Here is a 17,139-nt window from a genome sequence, read left to right as displayed (position 1 = left end):
TAACTTGTAAAATACAGAAATACAAATAAGACACAAATAATGAGTTTGTTTAAAAAATTAACTTAAAATATAATTCAGCAAAAAAAACAATTTATGAAATTTAAAAGATTTTTTTTTTTGTTTTTTTAAGTCATAGATTAATACAGAGCTGGGCTCTATCTAAAATCATCAACATTTATGTTTATAAGATTGGTGGTACTGGTATCACAGTTACAGTAGATTTATAGTAGATTTATAGTAGACCTATTTATTATATTATTGAAAATTTTCTTTAAATCTCCATTTAATGAAATTCATTTTTAAAATTTTTCAAAGTAGATTTTTATTATATAACAAAATTTTGGAAAATATTTTTAGAATATTAGGTGTAGATTTTTATTTCAAGTGACTTCAAAATCTAGACATCAACTTTCTAAATATCATGAACATTTTTTATTTTGAAAAATATTTAATCATAGATTTTGATAAATGATTATTAGGTACTGAAATTTTCTGTTTTCCATATTTTTGTTCTAGTCTCATGATTTCTGAAATTAGCACCTAATTAAGTTATATTCACATAAGGCATATAAAATGCATATTTTGTTAGATGTTTTACACAATATCTAAAACGGCCCTCACACCATAGTAATCACCAGTTGCAAATAAGAATAGCAATCATAAAATTCCTACACAACTTTTAAACAACTGAGCAGTGAGATACATTCGAAACTCATTATTAGCAACCATATGCAACTGGTAATTGCTATGGTGTCAGGTCACCTTAAGTAAAGGTCATGAACGCAATTATGTGTAAGTTGAGATGTTCACACAAACAATCACTACAGTAACTTCTTTCAAAGACAATTTCTTACCTTTGTAGATTTTTCTCTAAATTCTATTGTATTCTATTTGTAAAAGAATAAGTTCCAGTTATTTAATAGGCCTGTGTACACTATAGGACTGTATAGGTTTTATAATGTTTTAATGTTAATAATTTGGATAAATAACTCATTATCAAGGTAGGCTATTTTATAAAAAACATTGCCAAGTTATTACTGCAGTATATTTCAAGTTTAAACAGACCTTCAACAAGTCAACCCTATGAAGTATAATACAGTGAAATGTTTATTTTTAGTGCTGCATAATGTGATGTTGTATTTGGAGTTGTATTGGACCATTTTATCTTGTGTCACAATTAAACACCATATTCGACACAGTTAGCTTTGTTATTTCATTCTTATCTATGAGTATGTCTTAAATTAAGGTAATTTAAGGGTAATTGACTTTTTTTAAGGCCGGTTTCCATTTCAAGTAATCACACTGTAGATGAAGGGTTTGTTTCAAATAGATGTGCACTATGAAAACAATAGGATGGTTGGAAAAGCTTTGTCTTCAGCTACCCATTGATATGAAAAGAGCAAAATTCTATGTAACAGTTTGCTAATTGTCCACTGGGATGGCGCTTGAGGAATGAATCAAGGTACAACAAGCCTTTTGGATATGGCAATCAAATAACATCTGTTAAAACTAAATAATATTAAAATTATTTTATACCATTTTAATCTTAAACATAGATATTTTTTGACAACATTTATTTCTTTTTATGTTTATTTTTCAACTTTTTCTTCTTCTGTGGATTATTGACTGGTTTTATTGAGTCTTTAAATTTATGTTTCCTCTTCAAGGCACTGTAAAACAAATATTTAGTGATCAAAATTTGCTCTCGAAAAACATATGCTGTTATCGCGAATGGGAAGTTTTGTAATTTGAAAGAGTATGTTGGAAATTGTGTTTCCTAATGCGAAACACTATGTATGTCGTGTAATGTAACAATATTTTACACTCAGTCTGAAAATGATCTACAAGAATAGAGCACATTTGACAATTCTGTATTTCCAATGTGTATAAATCACCATATTCCAATTCAGCATGGTGTCAAAGAATCAATTTTTTCTTTGCAGTCATTTATAAGAAAATAAGCAAAAAATGATAATGCTAACCTTTTGATACTTAATCTACTTTTCTCACCACCATCTTCTAAAGCTTCTTGCCATTCCTTTTCTGATCCTTTAATAGCATAATCCTCCAGACCATTTTTAATTAATGACTCAATATTCTGTTTTTCTTTCTCCATCACAATATCAGCTCCTTCATTCTACAAAAAATAGAATAAAACACATCAGTACAGGTGAAAACCTACTTTTCCTCAATAGACTTTACTCCTGAATCTGAATGGCTAAATTAGTTTCCAAGACAAGAGAGTTCACTCTTCTTTGTTGGAGGTCAAGTACAGACTTTTTTCACCTCTAATAAAGAGTCAACAGAAGACAATTTCAAAACAAATTTACTTACCAAATCTTCAGCTAAGGATTGTTTTACTGGATTCATTTTAACATCTGATTCTGTTATCATGTCTTTAGCAATATCTTGTTCTAATATCTCATTGAAATACTGAAATAGATTTAATAGTTCATGGTAATAAACATCCATTTAACCTGAACACTTCTTTCATGCACACAGTGTCACACCATAGTTGGTTTTTATGATGGGGCTTCAAAGTTTTGTCTACACAATTGTTTTTATTAGACTTCACATAAAACACACCTACCACACACTATAGAATGTTCTTCATTTCCTTAAGGATTTGAGAGTAAAAGTTATAAGTTAGTCTCCACTCTCAGCCATTCGTGGTTTGTCAATTTGTCAGACCAAATTAAAAATTTCTTTCTTACTTGCCAGTACTGAAAACTGAAGTAATATAAAAAGCAATCTAAATTGATGCTTTCACAAAGGGCACCATTTTAGGATTTTAACTCAAACATAAATATACCTGAACAATTTTCTTCATAATTCTAATAAACAATGCTAATAGCTGACTGACTGGTAATTCTATTTCCTTCTCTAAATCTTCTATTGTTTTATGTTGTAAACCTAATCCCAATAACAGTGCCTGACAAACACATCAAAATTATGCTATTAATAATCATATCTTGACTAAACACAACACTCTTTACAGATAAAAATAACTGCTTTGTTTAATATGTGACGTCTTTATCAAATTAATGGCATCACCATAATGTCTTGTCAATATTATAGTCCATTACAAAATGCCACTAAAAGAAAGATCTTGACTAACCAAAATAGTCAAATTTTACTTCAGATTAAGCACAATTATGGTGTAGGTATTCATTTAGGTCAATTCTATAGCTAAAAAAAGAAATATGTTCAAAATTTAGAAGAACTGACTGAGCACAGACCTAAAAAACAACTCTTACCTGTTGTACTGCTGATAATGAAACTGGTATTAATCCTAAGAAATATAATCTACTAACACATGGTAATAAATCTATTATTAAATGATAATCTACCATATTCTGTGAGTATAGTTCTAGACGTTTTAAATCATAACTTGTCATATTGGATTCCAATTCTTTTCTGGTCAAATTTACTAAAATAAATACACAAAATTTTATTTGTCAAGTTTCAAGTACACTGGATTATTTCTTAATGTTATTTGAACAACTACTAACTGTTTCAGAAATATTTTGGGATTATACCTCAAAGCACAAGCTCTAGTATAAGAAATTTCTCCTGGCATGTTAGCGACTCAAGACATTTCTGTTAAGACACTACAACCAACCAGTCACAGAGTTATATTATTAGCATAAGGGTATTTTATTCTTACTTTGATCTTTATGTTTGTACTGTTTCTGTGATAATATATTTAATGCCATTGCTGGTTTAAAATTTCGAAACTGGTAGGACAGGAGTGATACCATTCTTTTTCTGAAATCTGAAATAAATAAGTGCATGATGGACTCCCAGCAGTTATGGTAACTTGGCACAATGATTAAGAAGGTGATTTCAAGACCTAGTAAAGACAGTCTTATTAAAATTGGGCATCTGATCCAATCTATATATATATGTTTATTGTCTATATGGGACAAAGTAAAGATAACATTGACACAAAATGGAAATTGGAAGTCCATGTATCAATTCCAAACAATGAGTTGACTAATGGTATATCTATTATTAGAAGACAAATATTACCTTTCCAATAATCATGTAACCAATCATTATCAGTAGAAGTAAGATCTGATGACAAGTTTTTTAACATAATACAAGAATGTTCACCAGTTAGTTCATTCTGTAATTAGAAAATGTATGATATTATGATGACAATTCAGTCATGAGAATACATAGTATAAAATAGGCAGACTCATATTATACTTTGACAATATTTCTACAATGGCTCTAAATGTGTTTTTCTACTCTAAAATCAAACAGTATTTCTCAAAATCGGTGTGTATGACTGGACTCTTTCGTTGAGGTTAATATCTTGATAAAATAATTAATAACATATACTTACTGGTGTTTGTCTTAAATATACAGGAGCAAAACCACATTTCTTCCAAAATCTAAAATATAATAGACATTAAAACATTGATTTTATAATGACCAGTATTAGATATTATATAAAGGTCCTCTTGAACAAAACAAAAATTGCCGTCATAACAAAACTTTGAAAAAGTTCCTAATTCTCATAATACTGAAAGTTCTACAGTATCATCTGAAATATTTAAACTTACTTGAGTAAATTGGAAGTTAAACCATAAGACACACCAAGATAATCTAATTTCTCAGCTTGTCTTTCATTTAACTTTAATAATAATGGTGGTAAATTTTTTCTTGGTGCTAGACTTTCTTGTAATATATCAAATTCCTAAACATAGTTAAAATACATTTTTTATAATGATGACTTTGATAGTTTGGAGGAAGGGATTGGCTCTCAATATCACTGAATTATTGCATGTTAAAAATGTGTTGATCAGCAAACAGTTGCCATTTCACTGCTTAATTAACACTGAAACATTGTGCATTTGAAATTGGAACTGACTACAGTCACTAACATAACAACTATTCTTTACAAATTATGAGTTAAGAAAACTTTGCAGGAATATGATAGTCTCAATATTTACTATGCCAGCTGATAAAAATTCAATTTCAGATATCAGTAGCGATTTTCAGAATAAATTTGACATCCAGTTCTCCTACAATTCAACAAAATATTCATCTACTATGTACATACAGAATCGGTGACATATAAAAAGTATATTATCATTTGTAACTGCCCAAATTTCAACTTTATCAGCAAGTAATGTTAACATTTAAAGAACTATATCTAATAAATTACCTCATTGTCCACAGTAGGTAACTTCTGTGTTTCATTATCATCATTATCCTCTTTTAAACTGGGTATTTTACCTTCATAATATTCTTGAAGAACTTTAATAGCACGACTTCCATAACCAAACTATATAAATACATATACCATGTAGAAAATAATAAATAGCACAAAAGTAAATTCAAATATTTCGTATATCTGAAAGGGGTCATATCTGGATAGACTTTGGATTCAGACAACGAAAGGCTAGTTTACTGAACCACTGGCTGTGGATTTATGAATATTTTTAAAAGGCTTAGTTAACAAACTTACCGATTGATAATCAGGATGTGTAGCTATTCTGACAATTCTGGCACCAGATAACAATGGAAAATCATGGTCTTGGAACTGAATAGTAGAACATAACATAAAAATATTTACATTTAGGATGGTTTAGCACACTAATTATTTCAAGTTTTTGACAAAAGTTATTTCGTGCCTGTTGAGAATATAACATGACAATATAACAGAATCAAAAAATATATTTACCTGTTGTGAAACTGTCCAGGGTATCAAATCACCAGATGCTGATCTACCTCGAGATAAACTATTTATAACTGTTTTCTTAGATATATTACCTTCTAAACATACCTAGTTATCAATACAAAATATACTTTAATTTAACTTCAAATTCAACTAACTTGAGTATTTAAATTCTGAGTAGAATTACTCGCAGATTAGGTATATCAAATAATGACAACCAATGGGAATAAAAACCAATCAAACTTCTGCAATCTTTATCATACATCTATTTTTCTCTTGGCCAATGCATGATAAGCAAGGTTTATAAGAGAATAAGATTCGCATATTCATTTTATTTGCCAAAATGTATTCAAGAGTTTCTAGGTACATGATACAATATACCAGGAATCAGTTTTCTCCTCATAATATATAACAGATATAAGATAATACCTGTAAAACACAGAGTATATCTGGTAATGAATTCTGTGTAGGACTAACTGGTCCTAATAATACAAATATATGATGAGCTGGAGCATCTGATAATAACTGTAGATCATTAGGTGTGTTCTGAAAACAAATATATCACACTATAATATTACAACATTTCTATAATCAAGAAAAGTAACAACTGTATATTACAAGGATAACAACTTAGGTTCACAAATGAACCTTTCTACCAGCTGGTTCTTGGCACTGATATTTCAGAGTTTTGAAATCTGGATATGCAAGATCTTATAAAATAACAAGATGTTAACTTTAATAATGATTTGACTGGGTAGGACATGCTCTGAAACATTTGCTTCCACTCTGCAGAGAGTCCACATAACTAATATTAAGTATCATTAGACATTACCTTATAATGTGAGGAGACATACAATGACATTAAACGTTGTAAGAAAGATTCCGAAGCTTTGTGATAAGCAAATAATGTATCTCTGTTAACATAATATAGATCACATTGTTCTGGTAATGGACAGCCAGTAATAATTCTAGGTACACTTGTAGCATCTAAACATAATAATTTATATAACCAGTCTTCTACAGGATCATTATTAGCATATCTTATAGATTCTGTGAGAACTATCTCATGAAGTATACGCCCTGGAAAAAAATCACACATAATGAAACAAAGTAGTTTAACATCCCACTTTTCTGCACCTAATTGAGATAATGTAAATGGGCAACAGTATTCCGTGTGTAATACAGAAAAGTGTGCTTCAACAGCAACATTAGCCTCCTTGTACAGAAATCTTAATGTGTCAAGACTATGCCACATGCAAAATTAAGAACTCACATCCAAATAACATAAGGTCTTTTATCTTGAAGATGTTTGCACTTGTTCACAAAGTCACCCTACTATATAAGTTATTGAAAACATAGACATACCTGATGTAGAGGGTCCATTATCTAATTTATTACCACTCGCCATATTGGCTGCTTTCTGTATTTCTTTATTACTACCACCATACGTAGCTGATTGTTGTCGTAATTGTTGTACTAGTTTTAATGATAATGATCTACCAGTACCTTCATACCTTAAATATATATATTAATTATTTTTGGATATCAGTTTGCTTGCAATTGACCATATTGAAGATGTCAAGAAAATCATACTTAATGAATCTTTGTACCACATATTTTCATTTTCATCTTCAATATGGTCCATGCTAGTGCTTCAATATGCTCATGAAACAAAAATATTGCCCAATTTCCCTATGAATATGTAAAACTGCTTATCTAAGTAATGAACAATAAGAAGAATATTACAGTCAAATTATTATTTTGAGCTTTACCAGCAAATAGACCTTACCAACATTCTTATTCTGTTTGCATGTGACACTGGTAGCCAATTGTATATAACAGATAACCTACCCATTGACAGTAGAAGACATAAAAACTAAGTAAGGTCCTAGTAGATTTTTCACTAATGGTAAAGGTATAGCAGCTGCTTCATCTATACATACTAATTCAGCTTGACCTAGTTTATGAGCATCAGATGGATGAATATACTGAAATAAAGGTTGGGTGAAAGATCAAACAGAAATTATGAAAACAAATGGAATGGAGTTTTACATCCTACTTTTTGGGTCCATCTTAACTGTAGAGCTGTATCAAAGCAGTTATGGGAAAATAACTGAATTGTAGCTTTTTTTCCCAACTGTAATGATATAGGTCTTGAAGTTTATCTTAGAAATTTAAGTTAATTGAGGTTGAAAATAAACTGACTGAGAAATCCAAATGTACTTGATAAAGACCTACTATTTAGTAGTAGCAGTATCAAAACTAACTTCACCCAATTATAAAATGATTATAATTATGTACCTGTATTGTCTGTCTATGTTCACGAAATATATTGACTCTAACTACAGCTTGGTTATAATCAGGATTAGTTGATTGTACTATTTCATAGTCCATATGTTCCTACAAATAGACATTTACTAAATAATAGAACTCACTTCTCTTGATAACGCTGCCTGTATGAGCATGTGAAACGTTGAGTTAATAAATATCAGAAATAGTATATCCATATATCTTGTGCTTCTTTAATAGAACTCTATTTAATATGTATCATTTCAGTCACAAGTCTTGTCCAATTTCTAACCCAAATTTACCTAAAGGTGCCCTCACACCATAGTGATTACTAGTTGCGTATGGTTGCAAATAATGAAAGTAGCCATGAGTTTCTCTCAATGTAACACTCAACTCAGTTGCATGAGAGTTGCTTTCGAAACTTATGACTGCTATTATTATATGCAACAATACTTAACTGGTAATCACTATAGTGTGAGGGCACCTACATTTTAATTACTCCAAATTAATGAATCCATCTGATCCACAATTCATTGTCACAAGATTTTAAATATCATAGGTAACAATTACTAACCTGATATTCTAGAGCATCAAAACCTTTAAATATAAACTCAAATAATGTCTTTAAATTCTCAGGACTTGGTGCCGTTACAAATATATTGGAATACCTACAATGAAATATTACTATACAACTATTGCAGTTTTGGTGTAAACCTTTTAAATAAAAGGTGTTATAAAATATAATGTCAAGATATTTTAGTTTTCAGATGACGAAGAAGCCTCATTTTTTGAGATTTTGATCAAAAGCATTCAAAAATTTGACAACATAACCTACTGAATCAAGCTGTTCCTTTCAGATTACAGAACAAAAAGCTTACCCAAATCCTACAGCAGTAGCTATAGCTATACCTAAAGCAGCAGATTTCCCTCTTCCTCTAGCAGCAGTCATAACTACAGTTGATCTCAATGTCTTCTCAGATATAGCTTCTACAAACTTTAATACCGCTTTAGCCTATATAAAATTCAATTCAATTTGATTTTCAAAATGCCAAGATGTAAATGTTTTTCAAGAAATCAATTTGGTCACAACTTTCTGATTTCCAACTGTTGATGTTTCAAACATAAACTAGCTCACAGCTTTGCTTGTATTCTGAGTATTGAACAAATTCAAACCAGCTATTTTGATAATGATTTTGTATCTGAAACATGTTTTACCTGATCTAATGTTTTACAACAATTAGCTAAAGCACCGACAGGTTGTGTATCTTGTAATGATTCCTGTAATTCTTTTAGTTCTATTTCTTGAGGACTTAATGGATCATCCTGTAAATACAAGGTGGAATTGTTATCAACATGAACGTGGGCAACTAAAAATGTTTTAACAATGTAAATAAACTGACCAATTGTATTTTATCTTGAATAAACCATTGATTATCAAATTAGATGCATGTCCAAAAGAAGTTCTAAAAGAAATCCAGAAATCTCTTGTTTGCTTTGAACACATAGTTTGAAACACACTTTTAATGGTTGTAAATATATCCAATTATGTTATTATGATTTTAATAAAAAAAAACTTTATCAAATATCAAAGGATAAAGAAGAAAGAGGTTTAACCTATTTATTTTGAAGATTATGCATACTCTTTTTAAATTGGTGAAAATGTTAGCTTTACTGATGACAATACTACGGTCAAAGAGAAGAAATATTGGTAGAAACTTACAGCTGATTTGGGTGGAATAGCCTCTATATTCAATGTTAAAGTAGATAATGGTAATATATTAAACTGATCATCCATAACCATACAAGATTGACACGATGCCAATGACAGCAAAAATCTAAAATTGAAGCAAAAACACAATTGTTATCATTAATGTTAATATTCAGTTTAATATTCGAAAATATGTGTTCTCTTCCCAATGAATGAAATATCATGAGTGACATATAGTAGAAAAAAAGTCAGATTTGACTAAAATAATACATACCTTTCATTAAATCTACCAACAACATCACTATGAGATTCAGTTCTGTATCTTGAATGTACATCCTAGAAAAATAATTTTCATTCAACAGATCAGTTTCAAAATGAACTGTATATCAGACATTATAAGATAGTTGTTTTTGACATTACAAATGCGCCTATGTTACAGACTATGTACTTCAAGTTCCCTTGACAATAGAAAAAATAACGTTTCATATACCGTTGTCCTCACCGTACATTAAAATAGTAGGATGTCAAATTTCATTTCTAAATCTATGTTAATACTGGTTCAAGAAAAGCTATAATTCAGATACTAACATATTACAATATTGGGATATTTTGGTACCTCTAAAAGAGGCACATCTCAAACAATACAAATAATCATGGGAACATATAATGCACAGTATTTTTGTATACCACCCGACTTCCCAGATTTATAATATAAGGCTTATCAGTATCCTTACCATAGACATTGTATAGAGTTGTTTTAATGATGTCATTGTACGTAACAGTAGAACTATTAACCCACCACCTTCAACTGTCTCTATAGTTCTAGCTAATAAATTAGGTGTTAGTGCTTCAAAATCCTGTAAACAAAAATGTACATATTTGCAATGAAAAGAATATTCACAAAAATACTGAAAGGAGTGAGCATTTGTTACACATTTACCTTTATTTACAAAAAAAAAATATCATGTGTGTTATCTATTAATCACAAAATTGTACCATTAATTATCTACACCTATAAAAAAACTCAAAACAACCTTTATTTATAGGTGTGGTAATTTTGTTGCAAGTTTTCATAGACTCATTTCTTAGATTTGTGGGTTGGAATATTGAATAACTGCATCCATTGAAGATGGACAATTTGTTACAGATTCTTTAATGTAAATTACCTGTAAAACACACATGCCATAAGTATTACCCAATATTTTATGTGTTTCTGTATAATAACAATATCGTATCTGTGTAGCAGCTACAAATAGCTCAAAAGGATCATCTTCTTGTACATCCAATTTACCACTCTTTATTTTCTTTTGAAGCTGTTTCATTCTTTTCTTTCTATTACTAAAAAACAATTAAGAAAAAAAAAGTATTTTTATCCAACTTTGCCACAATATACAGTCATTATTTTCACTTGTAGTATCAAATCTCCTACACATTTGCATCAATAATATCATTACAGACTTGTACGCAGAAAGGGTAAGCATATCCATTGACTGAATCATGGTACTGTGTGGGGTACAGTGACCTCATAGAATATGTGGTAAAGTCTAGTTGGACTCATTTCTTATAACTCTTCGTTCCTGGACCATTAATGAGTTCATAAAGGCATTACAACATATTCTACAATGTCCCTGGGCCAAACATAGTACCATACCTTAATACTAGAGTCAAGGGGTATGCTTTTCTCAACGTTACCAATTTACTGTCATTGTCAAACTCAAAAACTATACTTACCTACTAAACCCCAACTCTTTTTTATAACACCATAAAACTGAGGGCCTGGCTTTGACTGCTGCTTTAGATAGCATATGATGTAAAATGACAACCTAAAAAACATACAGTTTAATAATTTCATCCAATAACAAATAAATATTTCAAAAATAATTTTAATTAGCCATCCCAGATAGATCTGATATATGTAATATTCAAAATGGCATTCAAGGGTCTGTAATATTCTAAATGATTATAAAATTCGAAAATGTACAAATCTGTTTCAAAGAGAGAGAAAAAAAAACCATTTTTTTCCATGATTGCTTTTTTCAGTTAAAATAATCTTTTAATTGATTTTCCTTCTGATAAGTGTTTCAAATCGGTTTTTTGACACAATACGGCATACAGCATATTTACAAATTTTGTCATACTGATAATTTGATACAATGTTCTTATTTTGAAATTGGGGATCAAACTTTTACCTGATCTTTTCCATGATCACCTACAACAACTATCATACTTCTATGTTTGTTAACCATTCCATTTTCTATCAATACCCTGATTCTATTATCTATCTTTTTACGTGGCATTTTATAAAATCACTGTAAGTGTAAAATTGAGAACATTTTGTTTATTATTAATCCTTTTTTTTACCCTGAACCTTGTGTTGTTTCTTAAATAATTGTTTCTAAAATAATCCACAAACTACCCGTACCTATTTGGGACTCTGATAATTTACTTTAGAACGATACATAGACAAAGACAAAGTAAAGTCTTTGAATGGCATTTAGCAATTGTGAGTACGATATATAGACATAGCTTTATGGAACAACAATCATTGGATAAAGTTTTATTCAACGTTTCGACGCAGGCACAGGACAACGTGTTGCATAAAACTTTAACCAGTGATTGTTGTTCCATAGAGCTGTGTCTATATATTGTACTCATAATTGCTAAATGCCATTCAAAGACATTACTTTTAGAACATTCTGCCATTGATACAAATACTCTGCCAACTAAAATTTCGAAACCATGCATGACCACAGACACAGAGCCTGATATCTGTAAGTTTATCATGATGCAGATCTGACAATTTTATCAACATTTGATATCCGAGACACTGAGAGTGAATGGATCAATGCAACTATCTTTCCTATGTAAAGCTATGTACAAAATAATCGTACAGAATTTACTTGAGAACAATTATCGCCCCCTCCCCCTCACAAAATAAATACATGCAAATAATAAACATCCAATTGTCTGTCCTTGATCCAACATTAAGTAAGATAAATATTAAAATAAGTGTAATAAGGAAACGCATTAACAAGGAGAAATCATCCTGGACTAACGTGTTAATCATAAATTTAATTTGTTTACAAATAATTCAACACGTGCTTCCGGTTCGTTCAGCTATAAACGACGCATCTTTTTCGACGTGTTGACGTGAGATGTAGACTATCTACAAATATCCTTGACCGGCCAATATAGTCGACAGTGGTTGTACTAAATTTATGGAATGACATTGATGATGGGATGATTCGAAATAAAAAAAACAGGATATTTTTAATTTTTGTCCTTTGATTAAAACATATATAATCTTTGTCCCTGTTTCTTTGCTGGCAAATTGACACGGGTGCAGATCTAGTACAGAAATAATATAAGTTTTCTTTTCAATCCATACTTTCATACATATAATTCAATTAATATTTACAATTCCTGTAGAAAAATATCTACAGGAAAGTTCAATTTCGTATTTGAAATTCCCAATATACAAAACCAGATTTCTTATTAATGCCAATTTATCTGACTACAGGAAAGTGTTTCTACCAGATTGTACTTGTCACGATGCCATTTTTCTCAGACCGTAGGAAACTATGTGTGTTACCGTTCTCTACTTCTACCAGATTGTACTTGTCACAATGCCATTTTTCTCAGACCGTAGGAAACTGTGTGTGTTACCGTTCCCTACCTCTACCAGATTGTACTTGTCACAATGCCAATTTTTCTCAGACCGTAGGAAACTGTGTGTTACCGTTCCCTACCTCTACCAGATTGTACTTGTCACAATGCCATTTTTCTCAGACCGTAGGAAACTGTGTGTTACCGTTCCCTACCTCTACCAGATTGTACTTGTCACAATGCCATTTTTCTCAGACCGTAGGAAACTGTGTGTTACCGTTCCCTCTCTCTACCAGATTGTACTTGTCACAATGCCATTTTTCTCAGACCGTAGGAAACTATGTGTGTTACCGTTCCCTACTTCTACCAGATTGTACTTGTCACAATGCCATTTTTCTCAGACCGTAGGAAACTGTGTGTGTTACCGTTCCCTACTTCTACCAGATTGTACTTGTCACAATGCCATTTTTCTCAGACCGTAGGAAACTGTGTGTTACCGTTCCCTCTCTCTACCAGATTGTACTTGTCACAATGCCATTTTTCTCAGACCGTAGGAAACTATGTGTGTTACCGTTCCCTACTTCTACCAGATTGTACTTGTCACAATGCCATTTTTCTCAGACCGTAGGAAACTGTGTGTGTTACCGTTCCCTACTTGTACCAGATTGGCTATGCAATAGTGGATTGGCAGGAACCACAGACGTTTGACTAAACATTGGAAGGATGCAAATCGATGCTATCTAAGTTTCTGATACATATAAAAAAAAGTTGAGAAAAACATATTTGGATAAAATCCCTTTTATTTTCATATATCTAACAAAACCATAATACCACACGCACTATGAAGTATTCTAGAACATTCTATAGCTCCAGATATATTATAAAGTCAGGATCCTGGATGTTGAGAACTAAGGGAGGGGACATTATACAATGGAAAACATCATAGACATTGTTTTATTCAATAAGGGCAATTTTTACAATTGACAGTTTTTTTCCAGTATTGTACTATTTACATTGGGAATTATTAGTTGTGTACTAAGAGCTTCATTTAACAGGATACAAATTCCTGTAGTGGTAACTGGTAAGTACTGTAAAACTTGACATTCATCATTGGCGTTACAGACATCAATACAACCTTCGAGGCTTGGTTGACTGGAGGCAGCGAAGATTGGAGATTGATAAACGTAACAAGTTGATTCAACAAAAAAAGAAAGGTTACAAACTGGTATTTCGTTACATTTTTGCGTACATTCTGAATCGTTTGATGCAGATGCACGAAAGGCAGCAATTTGTAAAATAGAGTCAGTCCGGGCAACGCATTCTGAAAATACAATAAAGAAGAAGGGAATTCAGGATTAATGCTAATTTAAAAAAAAGGATTAATAATACTTAAAATACTCTGTGTGTGTCTGTCCCGGCAAATTTCCCAGTAACGTCACATAGCACATACCTTTACATTCAACCTCGCCAACATCCCATTCCCCGCATCCACTACATACTACATTTCCCATTCCTTTGAATCCTGAATTGCATGTAAAACTGTATTCTGCACCAATTCGTCTGGATTCGATGACATCGTCTAGTGTACCATTGGCTATAACTGGATCACCTTCACATAATATTTCTGTCAAATAAAACGGAAATGGATGGTAAAAATAGATAAAAGTGTGCCCAATAATTCTTTTTCAGGCCAAAAATGCACAGCCTATTTCGTGCACGGAGCTTAATATAAAACCTCTGGCTTGAATCCGAGAATTTCATCTAATAGATTTAATTATGACCTTGGGGACAGTCTAGTCTAGCTTCCGTGATTTTGGCACATTGGTATATTTTAAATATAATACAAAATAAACATTACTGTTATAGAAAGGGCTGACAAACTCAATTAAATTTATAGAGACCATCTCAAAGAATAGACCAAAATTTATGCAAATATAAGCAGGTTAATGCTTTGCTCAGTAAATATGATTTTTAAAATTATTACCTTCACACGAGACGCGTGGAGTCCAAGACCTATGACAGTCAGCCATTACTGCTAATCTGAACCCAGTGTTGCATTCATACTTTACTTTATTCCTCTTAGTTCTGGTTACTTGTCCATTATTGAGAGTAGGTAAATTGTGACATCGACGCTTGTCTGAATTAAGATAAATTACTTTCATAATAACAAAGGTTGTTAAGGTTATGAAATCTGTATCAATAAGTTGTATTCTAGACACTCATGGCATCAACATGGGTCTTTCCGACAAGGTAATGAAAATACAAAAAAAACACACATTGAATGAAATGTTTATCGTACAGGCATATATTCGTCACCTATCACATGAAATATATACCATATTAAAAATGTCGATGTAAAAGATGAAATAGTCGATAGGGTATTCTCTGAAGAAAATAGAAATCGCGAATAGATGAGGTTTGGAAACGATGAGGACACGATTCGTCTTTTCACTATATCGATAGTAAAAGAATCTTTCCATAATAGACGAACTAAGTATAAGTATTAATTCTTACTTTTGGAATTGGAACTGGAACTGCTAGTTGATGTTTCAGTGATAGCTAGTAAAGCTAGAACTATCAGTAAAATATGTCGTGGTGCCATAGTTAACTTGTCTACTGGTGAATGAATCGGGTTTAATTTGACCAGTTAATTTAATTCAAAATTCAAATACAAATACTTAAAGGGATTGTTAAAGAGGATTTCTAAAAATTTTTATGTGTATCCAGTGTATCTTGAACAGTAGATAGTATCAATTAGCACCATTCCAACAATCAATCAGACGTCTGTGGTTCCTGCAATTCTGTTAGGACGTAAAACTCCATTTATTATTTTCAATTTTCTGCAATTCTACAGTGACGCCATCAAACACTTCATTTTTGAGGAATTGCAGAAACCAAAGACGTCTGATTAAAAATTGGAATGGTGCAAATTGATGCTATCAGTGTCCCAGATATACATGTACATAATTTTTTTTAAGAAAACCTCTTAACAATCCCTTTAAAAATAAAATAAATTGCCAACAAGGAAAAGTATTTTTTTATTTTATATGAAATTCGGTTAACGAAATGGAAAGGTCATCTTACGGCACATTTCTCAACAGATGTCATCTCATTTTGACATTTTCAAGTAAACAACGCCTAGTTAATTACAAAATATAATTTATTATAGTACAAGATAGCTTGCCAGGCAAGGTAATATACGCCCACTGGAAGATTTGATTTGAATAAAAATATTTGGCAGTACAGTTACAATCACCAGTATGAAATATTAAACATCAGTCATATAGTTTTTGGGGCGATACTAAAACATTACCAAGTTTTGTCAAAGCCCGCAAGAATCGTGCCTTTTAGTGTTTATGAGCTAAAAATTGAAAGCATTTTCAAGAACACGGTCAATAACTCCTATAAAGCATTTTTTGATTTTCAAAGGGGTTCATCCATAATATCATTGATGATAAAGAATTTCACCAAATTTCTTCAAACACTCATACCAAGTTTCGTCAAAATCCATCAAGAATTGTACCTTGTAATTGTGGACGGACGGAGCAGGCCTGTAACCAGCCCAAAGGGGCGGTCGCTAGGCAATAGCTGATAGAGACTGATTTCAGCTTCAATTGAGGGGGCGAATATATTTCCAGAGGAGATGGGGGGGGGGGGGGGGGTGCACATAGTCACGGGCCTAGGGCGGAAGCATTCATATGTACGGCGGCCATTGTCTGACCAGGTGTAGCCAGATTGGCCGCCGTAGATACGAATGAGACGGAATAATATGGGTGACGACAATATACGTCCCCCATTTCATGTGGGCGTATATAAAATCTGATAGCTTATATCTATTAAGTCTAAA

General features: G+C 31.6%; 2 protein-coding genes across 2 annotated transcripts; both read right to left on the bottom strand.

Annotated features, from left to right (window-relative positions):
* Window positions 1-1,906: 1,906 nt before the first annotated feature.
* On the bottom strand, window positions 1,907-11,983 carry LOTGIDRAFT_103703 (hypothetical protein; the record flags this gene model as incomplete). The annotated part of the gene is made up of 25 exons (XM_009053220.1): window positions 1,907-2,137; window positions 2,335-2,433; window positions 2,813-2,932; window positions 3,258-3,430; window positions 3,668-3,775; window positions 4,033-4,129; window positions 4,352-4,400; window positions 4,572-4,705; window positions 5,177-5,296; window positions 5,480-5,554; window positions 5,696-5,797; window positions 6,119-6,235; window positions 6,522-6,769; window positions 7,088-7,203; window positions 7,541-7,677; window positions 7,991-8,089; window positions 8,553-8,646; window positions 8,857-8,990; window positions 9,194-9,345; window positions 9,695-9,813; window positions 9,961-10,022; window positions 10,421-10,543; window positions 10,853-11,024; window positions 11,418-11,509; window positions 11,876-11,983. 25 exons carry the CDS (start codon window positions 11,981-11,983, stop codon window positions 1,907-1,909), a joined length of 3,081 nt encoding a protein of 1,026 aa, XP_009051468.1.
* A 2,283-nt stretch (window positions 11,984-14,266) lies between these two features.
* Window positions 14,267-15,894, bottom strand: LOTGIDRAFT_152699 (hypothetical protein; the record flags this gene model as incomplete). Its single annotated transcript, XM_009053219.1, has 4 exons — window positions 14,267-14,613; window positions 14,743-14,916; window positions 15,277-15,429; window positions 15,807-15,894. 4 exons carry the CDS (start codon window positions 15,892-15,894, stop codon window positions 14,267-14,269), a joined length of 762 nt encoding a protein of 253 aa, XP_009051467.1.
* Between the last annotated feature and the right edge of the window lie 1,245 nt (window positions 15,895-17,139).

Source organism: Lottia gigantea (genome assembly GCF_000327385.1).
Source record: "Lottia gigantea unplaced genomic scaffold LOTGIsca_2, whole genome shotgun sequence".
Taxonomy (NCBI): Eukaryota; Metazoa; Mollusca; class Gastropoda; family Lottiidae; genus Lottia; species Lottia gigantea.
This window is presented reverse-complemented; position numbering and strand designations above follow the sequence as displayed.